The following is a 20284-nucleotide window of genomic DNA, read 5'->3' as shown; positions in this document are numbered from 1 at the left end:
GAGTGTGGAAGAGGGAAAATTATTTGATTGAGCGTTCAACAGTTTTGCAATTTGTATTCTTCGTTATTTATTTATCGGTGGCATTGTTGTGCTGATCGAACTATAGTTCCCAGGAATTGCCTCCCATTCAATAATTCCATGATGCATCCTGTTGTTTGGGAATTCGTATAATAAAAACAGTTTTCTGTAGGTGGCGCTCTTTTCTGTGTTCAGCTTTGTTCATGTTTTCTATTGATATAGTTTTTTTGTGTGTTTTCGTTTCTATTTATTTATTCTCAATTCAAACAACAATGCTTGTCACATTTGATAGGAGTGTTTCTTTTTTTTTCTTTTCTTATTTTCTTTGGTCACCGTTTTCTTGTCTCAGATTTATGCTTTTGTATTAGGTGTTGTGGTATTCTCACCGTGAATGGAAGATTGTGCAAAATTGGACTCCTTTGGTGAAAAACCATGATTGTTATTGTCAGGACTACTTTGTGAATTCAGGTATACCTTAAACGATCATGTTCATATATACTGTATGATGCAGAGCAAAGATAAGATTTGGTTCTTCATCATGGTTAATATGTGTTAACCATAGACTGTATAATAAGATGGCTGTAGCTACGGTGACATCATCTGCTGTTTTGTGAAGTATCATTTTAAAGTCTTATGCATAGGACTTATTGAATCTGATTTGACCACATTTGGAGAAGCGGTTGGAGCCAGGAAGGTATCCGTGAACATTACCATTGGTTAACTAGCTTGACTGGTAGGGTCCATAACGTAGTCCATAACTCTCTGCCATTATGAATTAATCCAACGGGATGCATTATAGTGAAAAATAAGCTTCAAACTAAAAAAAAAACAATTTGAACAGGTGCAACTGAGCCCCTTTGGCAAGGTATCCCTAAAAACAATCAGTGTACATAGACCCAAAATATGCAGTTTTTTTGGAGTTAGCATGACTTTGAAACTGATATATAATCAATTTTTAAACTAACATATTTCAACTAAACTGACTTAACCAAGCCAAGTATTTTGCATTGCCTAAACCAAACTAAGTACGTTTCATTGCTTAAACTTAAGTAGTTTCATTAAAATAAATAAATAAAAGATCCCAATGAGATATGTGACTCAAACTCCTGTCTGCCAGTCCATCCTGTTTATATACTGTATGTGCAATTTTTGGTCCTTTAAGGTGGAAAACGTTTGGATAAGTGAAGATGCATCAACATCTATTGTATGAGGTCAGGTTCATGCCCAGGAAATAAAAACAACAACAACAACAATAAAGCAAATGCATCGATGCATATTTTTTTTAACTATTTCTCCAATTCATGGTCATAGGTCCTATCACAGTTGTCATGAGCAAGAGGCAGGATGCATCCTGAACAGGTCATGAGTCTACTGCAGGACGAACAGATCAGACAACTATTTATGCCCATATTCATACCCACAGTCACCAATTGATCACCACTTAATCAGCAATAGAACACTTTTGCACATTACTGGTGCTACATCACAAAGTGGTATAAATGCTTTTGGAAAAAGTATCATATTGTTTTGTAAGATTATGTGCTATTGATTCAATTTGAAGTATTCCACATGGTGTCATAGCCAAGAAACAAAACTATCAACCATGATATCAGCATAACACATTTCTGATTCTATTCCTCTACAACATACAGTACATTAGTGTAGTAAAGTTAACGAGATGCATCAGGAGTATTAATAAGGTGAGCACCATCCTATTTCATGCACGAATGAACATAGTGGGAGATATATTCTGTGAAATGGCCTCAGAGACTAACCAAGATGATAACAATGTAGTGAGACTCACAAAGCTGCTTTTATTTCTTTTAGTTTTATGTAGATACAGACAGAGGTTTCGTATTTCACTGCATGCTTTGAGTTATTGCTGTAATTTAGATTCATTATTACAGAAGATTAAAACGGAAAAGTTAAGTTCCCTAACACTGCATATTTTAAAAGACTGTGACAAAAAACATTTTACTTTATTTTTTTTAAGTAGTTTGATACTGTAGTTCTCATATGTCTCTTAGAATATGACCAAATAGGCAGTTTTTCACTTTTTTTGCTGTTTGCACTGTTTTGTGGGGCTGATTCAATCTCACCATTGCTGAAGGGATAAGGATATGAAGCAGAAATATACACTAAATGTATGATGAGAGCTTTATCACCATGTTGGCTTTCTGCCGACAGCTTGATTTGATCCTTTTTATTTTCTGAGCTGACCACACCGATAATTTAATATTCAGAGTGGACAAAGGTATAGACATTCTTCAGTTAAGGGGAGGTTAAGATGTGTGTCTTAAAAATGCATTGGTGAAAGTTAAAGTACTCTTTCAACTTCTTTATTCAAGTAAAGCTAAAAAAAAAAGAAAAAAAAGAGTAGGATTGTTGACTACATTGTAAGTGGGAAACTCTGCCTCTACATCTAAAAAATTTAATATGTACAGTCAGGATTTGGTAAGTGTGGGAACCCCAAAATCAGAGTGGGGGAAAAATCACTTAAAAACAAGTCATAATAATTTCCATTGTGTGGATTTTGTATGCAGGCTGTGATGAGCCAACTTGTGCTGCTGCTCTAAAATTCACTGCTCTTTGGTATTTTCAACCTCTAAGCAGTATAAAGCATTTTGTAGGTAGAATTAAGTGAGCGAAGCATCATCATGTTAAAGGTCCAGTCATTCATTTTTTGAGTTTATTTATTGGAAAGAAAAAAAAGAATATTGTCCACATAAATATATGGTGATTATTATGCAAGTACGTCTTCCAACAAATTGATGCATTTTCATGCACTTTGAATTAATCCATAAATATACAAAGGCCCCACCAGCCTTAATACAGTGGCTGAGATGGACAGTCCCATTTTTACTAATCATCTTTTATGTAGGGGAGGAAAGGAGGACTCAAAGGCATTTGTGTGCTGTGGAGTCAAATTTTAATTCATACCTGCACCTTCAGACTGAACATGTAAAGGATCATACTTATGTTTTAGACAGTTCAACTTGGAAAATAGATTATTCCCTTTGTGCTTGCTCCTCTTTTGTAGCACCAGAAATTTTATTCATTCTGGTCCATAATTATATGTTTTTGCCTTTAGTCTGCAATAAGGATCACCAAGGTTGTCTTCTAAGTTTTATTGTTCCTTCCATTTACATTCAAATCGAGTTGATATCCAGAAGGTATTCAGTGACATAAAATAATCAGTCTCCTCAAAAACTTAACAACCCATTTATGAAAACATGCGATATAAAAGTAAAAAAAAATACACAAGTTACCTGAAAATTCTATTTAAGTACAATGAAAATATATGTGTACTTTGTTACTTCCCACCTCTGTTAATAGTGACAGTTGTGAGGCAGTGAGTATGTCAGAAATTATTATCAGCTTTGCATGTTGCATTCATATTTCTCTGTTGTTTCCTACAAACTGCATTTTGCTCAGCAAGTTGTAACTATACTCCTCTGGCAGGACATCTGTTCTCTGATTACAAGCATGACGATAATGCAGCTAAACAGAATGCAGACATGAGTGCTTAGTAGTAATCTGCAGTCACTGGCCTCTATTATTAAGTACACCTGTGCAACTATGAAGAGCATGATTAGACATTTGCATTAGATAATGCAAATATCAAGCCTGCCAATGACATGGAATTAACACATTTAGACATGTCGACATGGTCAGGTCGACTTGCTTAAGTTCAAACCAAGAATCAAAATGGGGAAGAACCGAGGCATGCAGAAAAGCATCTCTGTATGTACAAGATGGGAACCTTGAAGTAGATGCATTACAGCAGCACAAGACCACACCAACTGCCACTCCTGTCATCCAAGAACAGGAGTCTAAGGCAACCGTTCCAGCAGTCTCACTGATGTTGGAGAACAGAAGACTGGAAACACAGTTTCCAGCTTTCTGCTAAAGCATTCAGATAATGAGGGGGATATTTTCTTGGTAAACAATGGGTCCTTTAGTATAATTTGAGGATTGTTTAAGCTTACCTGACTACTATTGACCATCTTTATGGGCACAGTGTGTCTCGTAAAGGTCTCCACAGTCAAACTGAGCCTTTTTGGGATGTGGTGGAACGGCAGTGTAATGTAAATACAGACCAAAATCTTTTGTTAGTCGTGCCAGTATAATGCTGAAAAAGGCTCTGGGATGTTTTTAGCACCTGGTCGAATCTATGCGACAAAGAATTAAGGCTATTTTGAAGGGGAAAAGGGCCCAACCCAGCACTAACAAGGTAGACTTAGTAAAGGGACTACTGAATGTATAATTGTTCAGACTGATCATTTGTAATTAATAACACTATTTATAAAAATAAAAATAGAAAACTGCTTTTGAATATTTTCAGCGACAGAACAGGACATTTCTTACTGTGTCTTTAACACATTATGTTCTCTTCCCTGTCATTTACATTTTTAGACAGTTAGATAATGCTCTTACCTCAAGCAGCTTACTCCAGGTGCATCACGGCAGCGTGCGCGGGGGATCAAACCATGTGACTAATTAATGACGGGACTGTCTTTCACATCACAACACCCAGTTATTTCTCATTTTCATCACTCTTCTCTTTCTCTTCCTTTGCCGGTCCTCTGATAAAACCAGCTCAACTTAGTTAACTGAACATCAGTTTGAATCTGCTACAGAGATGTGTTGGCACAAGAAACAAAACTGTAACTTCAAAGGTGTTTTTGACATCTTTTTCCTGCCCTACAACTGTCAAGCTGATTTCTCCTTGTGCCTGATTTTCTTCATCTGTGAGATTTTTCTATCTTTGTTGAAATCCAACAGTACTTTGTTTGTCATGTTTTTAGGGATGTTTGCCTCATATTATGGTGGATTTGGTGACATTTAATGTGTCTTATAGTTGAAATGCAAATCTCGTACAACAATGTATTTTTATGGCAATAATCAGATGACTAGGAATGATGTGGAGTGCATTTTTGCAGCGGTGTTTTTCAGAGTGTGTGGTGATAAAGCTTTTATAGCAGAAGTGTCAAATATAAGGCAGAATTGGCCTGGCAAAGACTCCAGTCCAGCCCACCAGATGGCACAGGAAAATACCAAAGGATGCATATAGATTTTAAACCTCTAACTATATTTTCACAAGTTTTACAGTTAGCTTTTCCTGTTGATAAAGACCATCGCCCTGTCAGCTCAACACAACAAGAAGTAAGAAGATGCCTGCTTGTAATTTCAGTAACTACAATAATCTTTAGTTCAGTCATGGAATTGCTTTTTACCATTTTCATGATGGTGTAAAAAATCCTCCTTACTCAATAACTTAATATTTCTTTGCAATATCCAATATTCTCCACATTGCTGGAGGTACTAATGTTAAAATCTTACAATTTGGTTGGGAACTCAAAAGCAGTAAATTTTATTTTTGGCCTTTCTTATCGTTAAAAATTCCTATTTGTACAAATGGTAAATGGTAAATGGCCTGCATTTGTATAGCGCTTTACTCAGTCCCTAAGGACCCCAAAGCGCTTTACACTACATTCAGTCATTCACCCATTCACACACACATTCACACACTGGCAATGGCAAGCTACGTTGTAGCCACAGCTGCCCTGGGGCGCACTGACAGAGGCGAGGCTGTCGGACACTGGCGCCACCGGGCCCTCTGACAACTGGAATCTGAGTGGCTCAGTTTTTTACTATATAATATTTGCTTCAATTTATTTTATTTCTACCTTGTTATATCTCCTGCCTTTCTAAGCTTTATTGTTAAATACCAATACCAGTAAAACTATCTGTCATGAGAATGTTAAACTTTCAATCTTGTATCATTCAGAGCACATATTGTACATATTGGTTTTGATTTTAAGAATATGCTGATACATCTTTATTTGCAACACGTGTATCAGAATTGTCTGGCAGGCAGACAATGTTGTTCTGGATTTAATTTGTAAAACACCTGTATATTAATCATGTCACTAAAACCCACAGAGAAAAACTTCTGTATCACAGTGCCTGTGCTTAACAGTGAGACCATGATATAAACTAAACATTTCAGCAAAATATTCAGTATTTTTGTGTGGCATATTTTAATGCAGAAAAAAAATACAGCCTTCAGGTGAGAAGTGAAAGCCAGCCATTTCTCCTTTACATAGCTTATATCAGCTGTACTTCTTGAATTGATTTTCTTCATATCTTGAAGAAATGTCCTTTTTTCTTGCAATTGCAGATCTTAAAAACAAAAAATATCATTTTTTTGCCCTTATAGCACTGTTCTTGATGTCCTTAAAAAATATGTTTTGTTTCTGATGAGGCAAAAAAGAGAGGCTGTGAGCAGTGAAGCATTTTACTCTGGGAGAGTAAAACAATATTATAGGAACAAGTCTGTGAAGGTTCTCAGCAGAGGTGGGACCAAGTCATTGTTTTGCAAGTCTCAAGTAAGTCTCAAGTCTTTATCCTCAAGTCTCAAGTCAAGTCTCAAGTAATGTCAGGCAAGTCAGAGTCGAGTCTCAAGTCACTGGTGTAAAAGTCCGAGTCAAGTCACAAGTCTGAAACTTTGAATTTCAAGTCCTTTCGAGTCTTTAAAAAAAACAACGAAAAAAAGCATGTTGCAGTTATGCTAAATGTAAATATTAGACCATGTAATTTTAAAATCTGTGTTTTTCTCAACACATGACAAAATAGTGAACTTAGAAAATATACACAAATTGTGAAATTGCACCTCTTTAAAATGCAGCTCAATTAAACCTAGCTCCAAGAATAATTTTCACCGACAGTTCTGAGATAAGCTGCATGTTATTCTTGGATGCGGTTGTAGGACCGGCTTTGAAATCGCATGACAAAAATATCATACACATTAAAAAAAACTGTATCACCAACGTAGCCTGGACAACATTTGCTAGTTAGATGAAGTCAGCTATCTCATCGTAGCATATTTATATGCATATTTATAATCATACGGTTCTTGGAGTGAGTGCACACACTCATGAAGTTTAGTAACTTCAGGTCACTGCAACAAGCCCAGGTACAGTTTACCGACAGATGGGTGCAGGACCTTGAAATGCACCGTGTAGAACGAAAGACCATCGTACGTATCATAAGTTTACCAGTCTCACAAATCGTCGTCATAAATACACATTCGTTAACCGTTTATTAATAGGACCTTTGAGCTCAACGGTAATTAATTAGCAGTGGAAATAATTTCTGGTAGCATTACAGAAATGTAGCAGTGACAATAATATTGTATGCTGTAATCGTACTGGGCAATTAGTGATACAAAAAACCTGTTTTATCCTGTGAATAAAAGTATATGTTTTTGTCAATGTACCATAATAACAGAAGCGAAACGCAATATTGTGTCAGGACAATTCACTATTTATGCACAATAAATAAAGGAGCATAGCGCGACAATTTCTGTTCAGCGCCAGACTTGCTTGTAACCTATATCACTAATTATGTTATGAAAATGACGTATTAACTACTAAAAAACACTGACCTTCGTGTAAATGCTTGGAGCAGACTAACCTGTGAGCTGGAGTGTTCTGGGACGTTATATTTGATCTTTGAATGGCTGCAATCCAGGCCATCCGTCGCGTCTTTGTTACTTCGGAAACATGGCTCGAACAATTTCTCTTCAACGACGTAATCCGATAACAACCGATCTCTTTACCCGTCGGCTTCCCGTGGCTGTCATGCGACCGGCTATTGCAGTTAATAATACAACGGCTTCTTGACATTTTTGTGTTTCTTTTTATCGCTGTGTGACTGATTTCAATTGAAAGCCTGCGTGCGCTAGTACCGCTTGCCACGAGTTCCCAGAATCCTTTGCGGTTCTACCCGTGAATGACGTCACATTTTCAATCTCTATATAATATGCATGTTAAATTTTATATTTGGGGTAAAATATCAAGTCTTTTCAAGTAAACCGGTTCAAGTCCAATTCAAGTCCCAAGTCATTGGTGTAAAAGTCCAAGTCAAGTCACAAGTCTTAGAACATTTTTTCAAGTCAAGTCTAAAGTCATAAAATTAATGACTCGAGTCTGACTCGAGTCCAAGTCATGTGACTCGAGTCCACACCTCTGGTTCTCAGTCATCCAGGTCATCGTAGTCAAAGGAGCTTGCAAAGGAACAAATTATAGGAACAAATTATGTTATAGCAGTTTCGGTCATTATAATAAATATAAATACCCAAAAAAGAACATCTTTTGGTTAACTGTCTATTTCAGATGGATGCTGTACTGATGAATATTCTGTGTCATCTGCTTTAGAAAGTTTGTCACAGATAAACTTTAGCAAGAGTTTAGCTTGGCAAGAAAGAGATAAAGAGGTGACACAGAGCGAGAGAGAGAGAGAGACATGAGACCATTAGAACTAAAGTGTTGATGAGACCCCTCTGCTGCACCCCTATTCTACCCTCCAACCAGATCCATACAGGCAGCAATTACCACAACAGACAAGCTATTAACCACCCTAATTACTGCTTGTTCCTTCCATAGACACTCAGTGTGTGGGTGAGACATCTACTGTGTGTGTGTGTGTGTGTGTGTGTGTGTGTGTGTGTGTGTGTGTGTGTGTGTGTGTGTGTGTGTGTGTGTGTGAGAGAGAGAGTGTGTGTGTTTGGAGAGTGGGTGTAAAAAATTGTGCAAGAGGTGACAGAACTTGTATGTGTACAGGTCAGGATAACTGTGTGTGCACATGTACAACACACAATTTTTGCCATTTTTTCCCCCCGTCTGTTTAATATTTACTGAGTGGGTGGGTGGGAGGGTTACTGTTCATATGTGCGGTATTTTGCAGTTTTTGTTTTTTTCTGTATCTTTTTTATCCCTCTGTGTACCAGCTTTGTCATGAACAATAGCCAATTACACATCTTCAATTTCATTCAGCATCATAATGGCAGCAATCAGATGCGTTAGTATTCAAAAACTCAGAGCCTGTGTGTGTCTATGCATGTCACAAAGACACACACTCACACCCTACACACACTCACACACACTTTGTAGAGGTTCTAAACTGGCTACCATTAGGTAGGGATGGGTACCGGTACCGGACATAAACTGTAGTAATCAGACCGAAAAGCAGCGCAAATTTCGGTGCTTTGTTTCGGTGCTTTTTTTTTTCCCTGAGATGTAATACACTTTGAATTCTAGCCAATAATTTTACCTTTGCAAGCGTAGTAGGTGGGCCCAGGTACGTACGTTCTTTTAGAGCAAAGCTACAGATTAAAAATGCCCAAGGAGAGGCGGTCACAAGTCTGGCTGTACTTCACAGCAAAAGATGCAAACACAGCAGCCTGCAACAAGTGCTTTAAGGTGATACTGTGATACTGTCAAAGGAGGTAACACCTCAAATCAGATGAAACACCTGGCGACGTATAGCATTTTGTTAAAAGCCGAGAAATGCACTTGGGCCTTGGGCGGCATTGTAACGCCTGGGAGAACAGCCACACTGACCATTCATTGGAGATGACAGAATTTGGACGATTTTTAACTCTCAGTGATACCACAGTGTTTGTTTAATTTGGTAACTGAGAAGAGTTGGGACCTGGAAATGGATAATGTCATCAGACCTAAGAAGCAGATTGTGAACAATTTTCATGAAAAGACCAGAACAAATGATGTTTTAGTCTTTTTCTGTGTTGTTCTTACCTGTCATCTCCATTCATTCCTATTGAAGATATCAATTCTTTATAATGAGTCAATCAGGGTCCACTAGAAAAAAATCAAAATAGCCCTACAGTGAATGTGAAACAAAGACATACCAGTGACCGGGTCATTGATTTTTATGGTGCTTGTGTGACACTGAAACTTGATGTAACAGAGGAAAAATGTATGTTATTTCTTCAGATACACTGGCATTTGTTGTCGTTATGATCATTAAAGGGCAGTAACAATTTCAAGGTAGTGTGACCTAAACAAGCAAAAATATTTAGTAACATTACCACTAATGGTCTAGAGTAACACCACACAATTGAAAGGCTGCATAGCTTTCTTCCAGACTTGTTGGAATTTGAGAAGTCTGAAGAAAGGTTAAAAGGGATCTTAGTTGGGTAATTTTAAGGGTTAAGCTGTATGTTTCTGGTTATACAGGGTACTACACACATACACTACATCATCATATTAAGATTATTCTATAGATGTATGGTGACTCATTGCAACCTCACAGCAAGACACTCTTCAGTTAATGTCAGGGAAGGGCCTTTATACGTGGATAATGGCTTTCTTGAGTTAGTCTCCCATTACCTGTCGGCCACACTAAGGAATCTACAAATAATTATGGCAGACATATAGACGATGTGAATGACTATTTCCTGGATTTCCGTTGCATTTTGCTTTTCTTGCAAATCAAAATTAACATAAAGTTAAAGTGTCATTGCTAGTTTATGTAAGTTTGTTTGAAAATATGCATACTTGTCAGTCTGTCTTCTGTCTTTTTCTTCTCATTTTCCTGCATTGAACAAACAGGTGTATCTCTTTTTCTGAACACTTCAGCAGCACGCTTGTTCATTTGTTTTGTGACGCCTACTTGATGGTTTAGTGAATAGCGAATGATTATAATAGTGTGCTTGCTTTAACACTTAGACCCCCGGAGAGCAGTCATTTTGGTTTTCTACCTTAGACCCCTGCGGAGTCATCATTTTGCGTTTCTACCTTTAATTTCTTATTCAACAAAACGAATAGGCTGAGTTACTCTGTTCGCTTCTTTTCAATTGGATCTTGTGTTCTCTTTTATGCACCCTGAGAAGCCTGACTGAGTAGTGCTGCATTCTTTTCACATGAAGCCTTCTTCCACTTTCATACAAACGTACCTGGCAGCTGCTCTCTGCAATCACAGCTCATTCAAGTGTATTATGCATATTAGTCCAGGAGAAACATCATAAATAAAACCTTATTATGTTAATATTTACTATTGTGTACAGTGCTGCTACATTCTTGGCATTGATGTGTTCTTCCAAACATATCGTCAGTGACAGATTTTCATTCATTTCAGTTTACAGATTTTGATGAATTCTTAAATCTCTACGGTCAGACTGCAACTAGTCACAAATTTTTGCCTATGCAAATTTGCTCTTGTTATGGAAATTATTCACTTTTTCATGACTACAAATGAAAGCCAGGGGTGAAAACATACAAAGTTCACATTGCAGTTACAAACCCCTTTGTCTCTCTATATTCAGTGATGGATCTCTACAGAATTGCTTTTAAATGAGTGGCATCAACTTACCAATAAGAGGCTCTGCTGTGTATATGCATGTGTATAATAATAAGCACAACGAGGTGACACCTAGATTCACCCATGCATCCACTTTGTTGTCACATTTGGAGAAACCACTCTGTGTGTACTTGAGAGAGTGTAAATTTATGTTTGTATGTATATCTATGATTAAGTTGTTGGGGTGTTGTGTCTAGTAAGTACTGTTATATACCCCTGAGTGTTTTTGTGTGATTGCTAAAGAAAGAAATGGTTAAACTAAGATTGTGTGTAGGAAGGTGTTTTCCTAATTATGTGCTTTCAAACTGTAGGTCAGAGTATGATCATGATATGTATTCATTTTAGTGCTATGCTTGTCAGTAAATATCAACTTATCAAATTCAGATTAGAAGCTCAACATTGATTTGATCTGTGGTTGAGAGGTAGATGATTAGTTGTTTAAGCTAAACATCAGCTTGGTGTATTGATACATGAAAAATACCCCAATATTGTTTTGCTCAAAACCTTTGCTACTTTCCAATTCACTTTTTGCATTGCTATCTTGACACCATATTCTCAAGTGTTTTCTGCTAATTCAAAACTCACCATTTGAAATGCAAATATCCACATTTCGCAGATCAAAGACTTTCATACATCTAGTTTAAAACTGGGCAACACTTTTATCTGCATCTGGGTCATTTCAGCAGTAACTATATTTCCATATTGGTTCAAACTATATGTTAAACAATAGTCTCTGAAAGCCACACTGAACCAGAGACTGGAGAATAAGAACTGGACTGTTGCCTACTGGTCCAAAGTCCTCTGTACAGATCAAAGTAAATTTTACATTTCATATCAAAATCAAGATCTTAGAGTCTGGAGGAAGAGTAAAGAAGTATAAAATCAAAGTTGTTTGAAGTCTAGTGTGAAATTTCCACAGACATGATGATTTGAAGTGCTTGCTGTGGTTGTGTGATTTTAGAGCACTTCATGCCTCCATCCCAAGTTTGATAAAGATGCCGATTCCCTTTTTTCAGCATGACTTAGTACCAGTCTTCAGTGTACAAAACTACATGCGATTACCATGTTCCTGATCTGAGTATATTTATATTTGGTCATTCTAAATTGCCCATAGGTGTGAATGTGAGTGTGAATGTTTGTCTGTCCCAGAGTGTACCCAGAATTTTTTGACCTACAACCCCATAAAACACTTAAAATATATCATATATGCATGCATACATGCAATGTGCTACTGTGTGTCTGTGTGTCTGTGGGTGTGTGGGTGTGTGTGCACCAAAAAGTACAATTATTTGTGTATCAAAGTAATATGATACTTTGATACACAAATAATTGTGCGTTTTGGTGCATGGATGTTTTTTTAGTCTTATTTCTTCACATTAATTCTTTTTTTCTGTTTCCTTTAATTTATTCATTCATTTATTTGCAATGGAGATGCCACAATTTTGTGGTGGTGGCCAGGCTGAGGCTTGAATTTAATTTAGGGTGGCACAAAAATCAGTGTCTTGTTCATTTTTCATTCTGCATAGCACAGAGCTGTAGGCTGTATTGTAACTATTTTGGTCACTCACTTTTTCATCAGCTCACACAGCCAACAGTGAGTGACTTCATGCATTAAAAATGCATCACTATGGGTTTTTCACTTATTTTAATTTAAAAAAAAAAAAAATATATATATATATATATATATATATATATATATATATATATATATATATATATATATGTGTGTGTGTGTGTGTGTGTGTGTGTGTGTGTGTGTGTGTGTGTGTGTGTGTGTGTGTGTGTGTGAAACATGTAACATCTGTTGTGGGGCACACACATGCACACATACAGTAGCATATTGCTTTTGCAGTATATCCTGAGTGAACATTTAGCTGACAAGAAATGTTGGCATGCTACATGTAACTGTAACAACATAAGTATATTGCAATTTCTGTTCAGCTGTTTAGTTTTGTTCGGAAAATAATAAACATTTAAAATAATTCAGCCCTTTTCATTTAACAGCTGTGCCATTGTTGCTACAGAGCAATGAATCTGAACTTAAAACCTGTTGTACAAAAATTACTTTGTATTTGTCCAATGACATCCATCCTTTGTTCTGTAAAACCTGCCCAGCACATGCTAAAGTCATTACTGTCTCTGCTTGAAAAGATACTCATGCTGTAAGCATTATGCCAGCACTTCTGCTGCAGGAGGAAATCTGGCCTGACGCCTCTTCTGTAACTCAACCTGTTTGGTGAGCTGACAGTGCCGGCAGTCATTAGCCTAATCACATTCAAATTATTCACTCGGAGGCACTAATTTATCAGAAAGTGTTGGGGAACCGAGAAGAGAGGCAGTGGAAAAAAAGGTTTTAAAAAGAAAAAGTGTCAGTGTGAAGATGATATGTATATCCATTGAAAAAGACTAGTATTGCTAGCAGATGATGTGCTATGCTTCCAAAGGCCTGTTATGACAAACAAGTTTGTAGTGATCTGATACCTCAGTCACAGAAACTCTGGCACTGGAGATATGTGGGTTTGGAGGATGAGAGCTGCAGATTCATAGTGCTCGAGGGGGTAAGTTGTGACTAAATCAGTTTGTCTTACATCCAGTCAGTGCGGCAGAGATGGCCAAGTTGCTGAAAGCATTCCTGATGTCTTTGCAAGTGTACATTTGTATTTTCTAGCATGCTTGAGTTTTATTTTCATGCACATATTTTGCATGTAAGCATGCGTGTGTGTGTTGATGAGCAGCCTTTAGGGTCCATTATACTTGTGACAGCCCCACAGCAGGAACAGCCAGCCATATAACTTATGAAAGCAGTTTAAAGCTAAATTGAATCCACAACTTATGAATTATTAAACTTATTACACCTCTGTGAAGATCTCTAGACTCTGAGACACAACAACAATGGCCTCCTTTTAACTGTTACTGCTGGGAAGAGAACTGATTTCTAAGCATTTCCAGTGGGACAGCACTGCATATTTGAAATTGTTAGAAGCCAGGAAATTGTGTCATTGTTAGAGGATATCACTTTATATATTGCTGAACTGTTTCTTGTAAAGACATCAAATGGTCGATAAAGGTAAAACTACAAGCTATATATAAAAGCTTCGCTTTAAATATGCTACCATGGATTTTTAAAATATTTTATGTTCTGTGGAAATATTAATTTTTGTAATTGTGCTTTGCATAAATGCATGTGACACATTAATTAAGGTTAAAGGATACAACGAAGTTTTTTACAATAAAATTTCCATCCATCCATCCATCCATCCATCCATCCATCCATCCATCCATCTTCATCCGCTTTATCCGGGGCCGGGTCGCGGCGGCAGCAGCCTAAGCAGAGAAACCCAGACCTCCCTCTCCCCAGCCACCTCCTCCAGCTTATCTGGGGGAACACCAAGGCGTTCCCAGGCCAGCCGAGAGATATAATCTCTCCAGCGTGTCCTGGGTCTGCCCCGGGGCCTCCTCCCGGTGCAATATGCCCGGAACACCTCACCCAGGAGGCGCCCAGGAGGCATCCTTGTCAGATGCCCAAACCACCTCAGCTGCTCCTTTCGATGTGGAGCAGCAGCTGCTCTACTCTGAGCCCCTCCCGGATGGCCGAACTTCTCACCCTATCTCTAAGGGAGAGGCCAGCACTATACACAGTGCAGGTAGAGCACCGCTTTCCCCTCCTGATACACCTGACAGTTTGCCAGAATCTCTTCGAGGCAGTCTGAAAGTCTTTTTCCATGGCCTCTCCGAACTCCTCCCTCACCCGAGTTTTTGCTTCAGCCACTGCCCGAGCTGCGTTCCGCTTGGCCTGTCGATACCTGTCGGCTGCCTCCGGAGTCCCACAGGCTAACCAAGCCCGATAGGACTCCTTCTTCAGCCTGGTGTCTCCCTTCACCTCTGGTGTCCACCATTTGGTTCGGGGCTCAATGCAGCAGCTTCAGCAATGGAGATGCTGAACATGGTCCATTCGGACTCAATGTCCCCAGTATCCCTCGGAATGCTGTTGAAGCTCTGCCGGAGGTGTGCGTTGAAGATCTCGTGGACTGGGGCCTCTGCTAGACGTTCCCAGCACACGCTTACTACACGTTTAAGTGCACCGGGTCTGTCTAGCATCCTCCCCCGCCACCTGATCCAACTCACCACCAGGTGGTGATCAGTTGACAGCTCAGCCCCTCTCTTTACCCGAGTGTCCAGAACATATGGTCGCAGGTCGGGTGATACGATTACAAAATTGATCATCGACCTGCGGCCTAGAGCGTCCTGGTGCCACGTGCACTTATGGACACTCTTCTGTTTGAACAAGGTGTTCGTTATGGCCAAACTGTGATTTGCACAGAAGTCCAATAACAAAACACCGCTCGGATTCAGATCAGGGAGGCCGATCCTCCCAAACACGCCCCTCCAGGTCTCGCTGTTGTTACCCGCGTGAGCATTGAAGTCTCCCAGCAGGACAACAGAGTCTCCAGGTGGAGCACCTTCCAGCACCCCACCCAGGTACTCTGAACTGCCACTCGGCGCATAAGCGCAGATGACAGTCAGGATCCGTTCCCCGACCCTAAGGCGGAGGGAACAAACCCTCTCATCCACCGGGAAGAACCCCAACGTACCAGCAGCAAGCCGAGGGGATATTAGCATACCCACCCCAGCCCGCCGCCTCTCATTAGGGGCAACTCCAGACTGAGACAGAGTCCAGCCCCTCTCCAGAAGACTGGTTCCAGAGCCCAAGTCATGCGTAGAGGTGAGCCCGACTATATCTAGCCAGTACCTCTCAACCTCACGCACTAACTCACCAGAGAGGTGACATTCCATGTCCCAATTGGCAGCCGGGGATCGGTCCGCCAGGGCCTCCGCTCCTGGCCACCACCCGGCACACAATAAAATTTAGTTCACCAATTTGTTTAAAGGCCAAAGCCTTGACAGTGAAGGAGTTATGCATATGTTGAATAAACAACATAAACATTGTAACTAATTATGATATTTAGACACAGAAAAAGGATAGATACGCAAGCTCAAAAACATAAAACACATTAAAAAAAAAACCCACACCAACTCATATGCTGACCTAACCTTTCTGCTCTTTCATGTTGTAAACTGAATGAGCCATTAGTCAACTGTGCAAACCGCCAGACCAATGTATAGATTTTAATTCTATTAAAAATGAATGGAGTTTCTGCACTCACAGGCGTACACTTGTAGTGATTAAAAAGGGTTTATGTGTACTTATATCCTTCTACCTCAAATGTGTTTCTGCTCCTACTCCTACAGGACTATTTTTAGTCCTGTCAGTATCAGGGAAGGTAGATGTCACAGGAAACTCGCTACCACACAGGAAGACACTAGCAGCAATGTGGCAACTAGAGATCATAGAATGTCAATAATTTCAGGAACATGTAGTGACAACAATAAAAAAAAAAGAAGAAAAAATGTGTTGATCCTGGTGGAATTGAATATAGAATACTTTCTGGACTGTCTGAACATGATGTTACTTTTGCCTCTGGTGATTAAAATAAAACTTAGAGCACTTACTCTGACCCTTAGCATTAGGCCTGCCCAGTGTGAAGACTGACAACATACAGAGATTTCTTGACATATTAGTAAAATATAGAAAGCAAATACCTTGTTAATTTGGCTGTTAAAGTAATATGTCACACAATCGTTAATTCTGGCCAGCTAACGTTTGCGGTTTCTTTGGTACTGTTACAAATGTTTTTTAAGTGCTTACTCTGCTAATGGTAGTAAGCTGATTTAAAATGTTGCTCTGGAACAGCATTACAAATATGCATTTATTTTGGAAAATTGGCTAAGACATTTATGTTTAAGCTGTGGCATAATTGTGCCTGGTTTTAATGCAACTTCTGAATTAGAGTATGAAAATAACTGGGAAGTGGTTTATGAATTGTTAAACTTATCCCATCCCTCCGATGGAGCAGAGGTTGTAAAGTAGGACACATCCTTTCCCTTCAGAGTCACAACAACAACAACAAGCTCAGCTCTGCTGTCGCAGCTGCTGTCAAACTAAGTTAAAGAGTGTGGGTTAGCAAAATACTTAATATCCTTAATATATCATAGATGAGTCCTTAAAATATGTGCATTAATATAATTGTACTCAATAATAGATTGAAAAGGAAAAGCAGATTTATAGTAAAAAAAAATTAATGATTCCTTACACAAAAGCTCTATATTCGTTCTATGGTAGAAAAGAAAAGAGCAGCTTCGATTTATTTGCATTATTGTGTGATACTAGTGCCAAAAGGACATTATGATGCATCAAATACATATATTTAGTGATATTCAGTTATATCCGCAATAATTTCTGGCCCCTCTTTGTTCTTCTTCATAAAAAGCAGAAAGACATTCCTGGACAATTCATGCAGAGCCAAATTAATTTTGCAGATATGTATAAAAAAGAAAAGTTGCAGTCACGCTGTCAGCGGGTGGCTCACTTGTAGATAGAGCACATTGACACCACCTACAGGCAGAATTACTATTATCTTTGTTAGCTAGACAGGAATTAAAACTGGAAACTGCAGCTGTGCAACTGCTTCATATTCATGATCACATCATTGATATTGTATTCAAAAAGTACTTTCTTTATTGGAAGAACCTCCCAATTAAAAAGGAAAGTGGTTACTGCAAGTATGTAGACAGGCAGGCATTGTGACATTTAATTTAAGTTTGTATACAAGATTCCCTCCTGTGCTTTTAATTTAGGAACAAAAAAAGAACAGCTTTAGAAAGCTGTGGTGATCTGAGCAGAAGAAAAATAAAATATTAAATGTCTTCTAGATATTTGCCAGAAAGTCTCTGCCGCAGACTATAAAGCATGACATCTGTTCCCCCAAATGTGACATATAGTGTTGGCCTCTGTTTCATTGTTCAAACTGGCAGGAGACTTCCTTCAACAGCTCTTCTGGGTATTTGCCAATGTGTCAACCTACTTAAAGTTAGTTAAAGTGACAGTGTGTAGGTAACTGGAAAATCTCCCTTACATGTAATCTTCACATAGTAGTGTGCAAAACTGATGCAATTTCAGTTGTAGTACGGAGATTACAAATGTGGGGTGTTTTTTTTTTTTCAACATTTTACACAGCATTTCTTTAAAAAAAAAACTCTTACAAGGGAGAAAATTCCCTCGAAGAAGCATTTAGAGAATATTTGCAGCTCTAAAGGCAGGAAGGCCAACTGTGTTTGCATCTGTTCAGTTGGGGCATGAAACCCCTTTGATCCTTAAGGAAAAAAAAGATTGATAGAAGTAACAGATGCAGTGCTGCAGGCTTGTCTTTACATTCTCAGTCATGGATTAGCTATCAGACATTTTTGTTGTACCTCTCAGAATCATCATCAGATATGCTCAGACCAGTGTCAACTGAAACTGGGAGCAGAAACCATTACTCAACAGTACCATCACTGACAAGCAATACAATTTACGGAAGCTGTGTACAGGTGTGAATGAGAGTGTGAATGAAATGATATATCTGAATAACAAAGTCCAAATCAAAAACAAAAGAGCTTTGTGATCATCTTATGGTCATAAACTAATGTGCAGGGGTATTATTATGTTGCTACAAATTTCATATATTCAGTATCACATGTGAGAAGTTTGGGAGGACACCACAGTCAGTTAAGATATGAAATGTGATTCCTGTGTTGAAAGTGAGCTAAAAAGGTGCCGACAGTGTTAGCATGATTGCTTTTCTAAACAGGTCTTTAGGTGTATGGTTACAGTATATAAGCACCATTAATAAATGGAATTTTTTGGTCTTTTATGTAGTTATTCGTTTGTGGTGTCCTTCATTATTTGTGTTGAGGACTTTCTGTTGAGTCAGATAGCCATACGTACAGTGCACCCCAAGCAAACCTGATAATTCATCCTCGGGTTCGTCTGTGAAGGTTCTCAGTCATCCAGGTCATCGTAGTCTAAAACTCAGGAGGGTTCTCTTCAAGCACGACATCCCAGTGTACTTCAGACCCAGCAACACACTCGGACAAAAACTGGTTAGCCCGAAAGACAAAACTCCTAAACACAAACTTAACAATGTGGTGTATGCTGTACAGTGCAGCGAGGAATGCCCAGACCTCTACATCGGAGAGACCAAACAGCCACTTCACAAGCGCATGGCACAACACAGAAGAGCCACCTCCACGGGACAAGACTCAGCTGTCCATCTGCATCTTAAGGATAAAGGACACTCTTTCGAGGATGCCAATGTTCACATTTTGGACAGAGAGGACAGATGGTTTGAAAGAGGAGTGAAAGAAGCCATTTATGTCCACTGTGAGCGACCATCTTTGAACAGAGGCGGTGGTTTACGACACCAACTGTCTGCCATCTATAATCCAGTTTTGAGATCCCTTCCCAGACACCTTAACGCCCACTCACATCCTGGGCCATCTGATCTCAGGAAATCACATGATAAGGTGGGGCCAGGTTTCACAATGGGCTCACCCGACACCTTGGCTGATTGTGACCCACACCCGCTTTCACACCTTGGCTCATGTGATTAGGTAGAGGATCACCAGGATCACTTTGTCCCTCTTTGGGGGGAAACTCCCACTGGGTTTAAATCTGGGACTCTCTGCCATTTGACCTTAGAACTGAAGAAGCTTCTCTGATGAGAGGTGAAACGTCTTCAAGCAACTCAAAGAAGTCCAGACGCTTTTCTTTCCAAGCTCCTTCCTCGGGTTCATATAAACTAATCATTTTTGCCTTGTCACAGTCAAAATATTGAAGCTTTAACTGTTCCAAAATACATTTAAAAATACTAAAGTTCAATTCTGTTTCTCTTTTCTCTTTAGATGATGGACCATATGGGAAAACTAAGGATATCTCTGGACCAGAGCATACCATGGCCTCAAGAAGACACAGCATACCTGGTAAGTGGCCAACACCAACTACCACTAGCTACATACCTATAAATTTCTATGAACAGGGAGTGCAGAATTATTAGGCAAGTTGTATTTTTGAGGAATAATGTTATTATTGAACAACAACCATGTTCTCAATGAACCCAAAAAACTCATTAATATCAAAGCTGAATGTTTTTGGAAGTAGTTTTTAGTTTCTTTTTAGTTTTAGCTATTTTAGGGGGATATCTGTGTGTGCAGGTGACTATTA

The 20284-nt window shown here is 38.9% G+C and overlaps 1 protein-coding gene across 2 annotated transcripts in view; it reads left to right on the top strand.

The window, feature by feature from the left end:
• grip2b (glutamate receptor interacting protein 2b) overlaps positions 1-20284 on the top strand; it is a 290071-nt gene that overhangs the window by 218585 nt on the left and 51202 nt on the right. For both annotated transcript variants that reach the window (XM_080890400.1, XM_080890399.1), the window contains exon 2: positions 19966-20043. In XM_080890400.1, coding sequence (XP_080746526.1) covers positions 19966-20043 — 78 coding nt within the window. The remainder of the gene's footprint in view (positions 1-19965; positions 20044-20284) is intronic.

The sequence above is a fragment of the Rhamphochromis sp. 'chilingali' genome (assembly GCF_963969265.1).
Source record: "Rhamphochromis sp. 'chilingali' genome assembly, chromosome: 9".
NCBI classification, from domain to species: domain Eukaryota; kingdom Metazoa; phylum Chordata; class Actinopteri; order Cichliformes; family Cichlidae; genus Rhamphochromis; species Rhamphochromis sp. 'chilingali'.
This window is presented reverse-complemented; position numbering and strand designations above follow the sequence as displayed.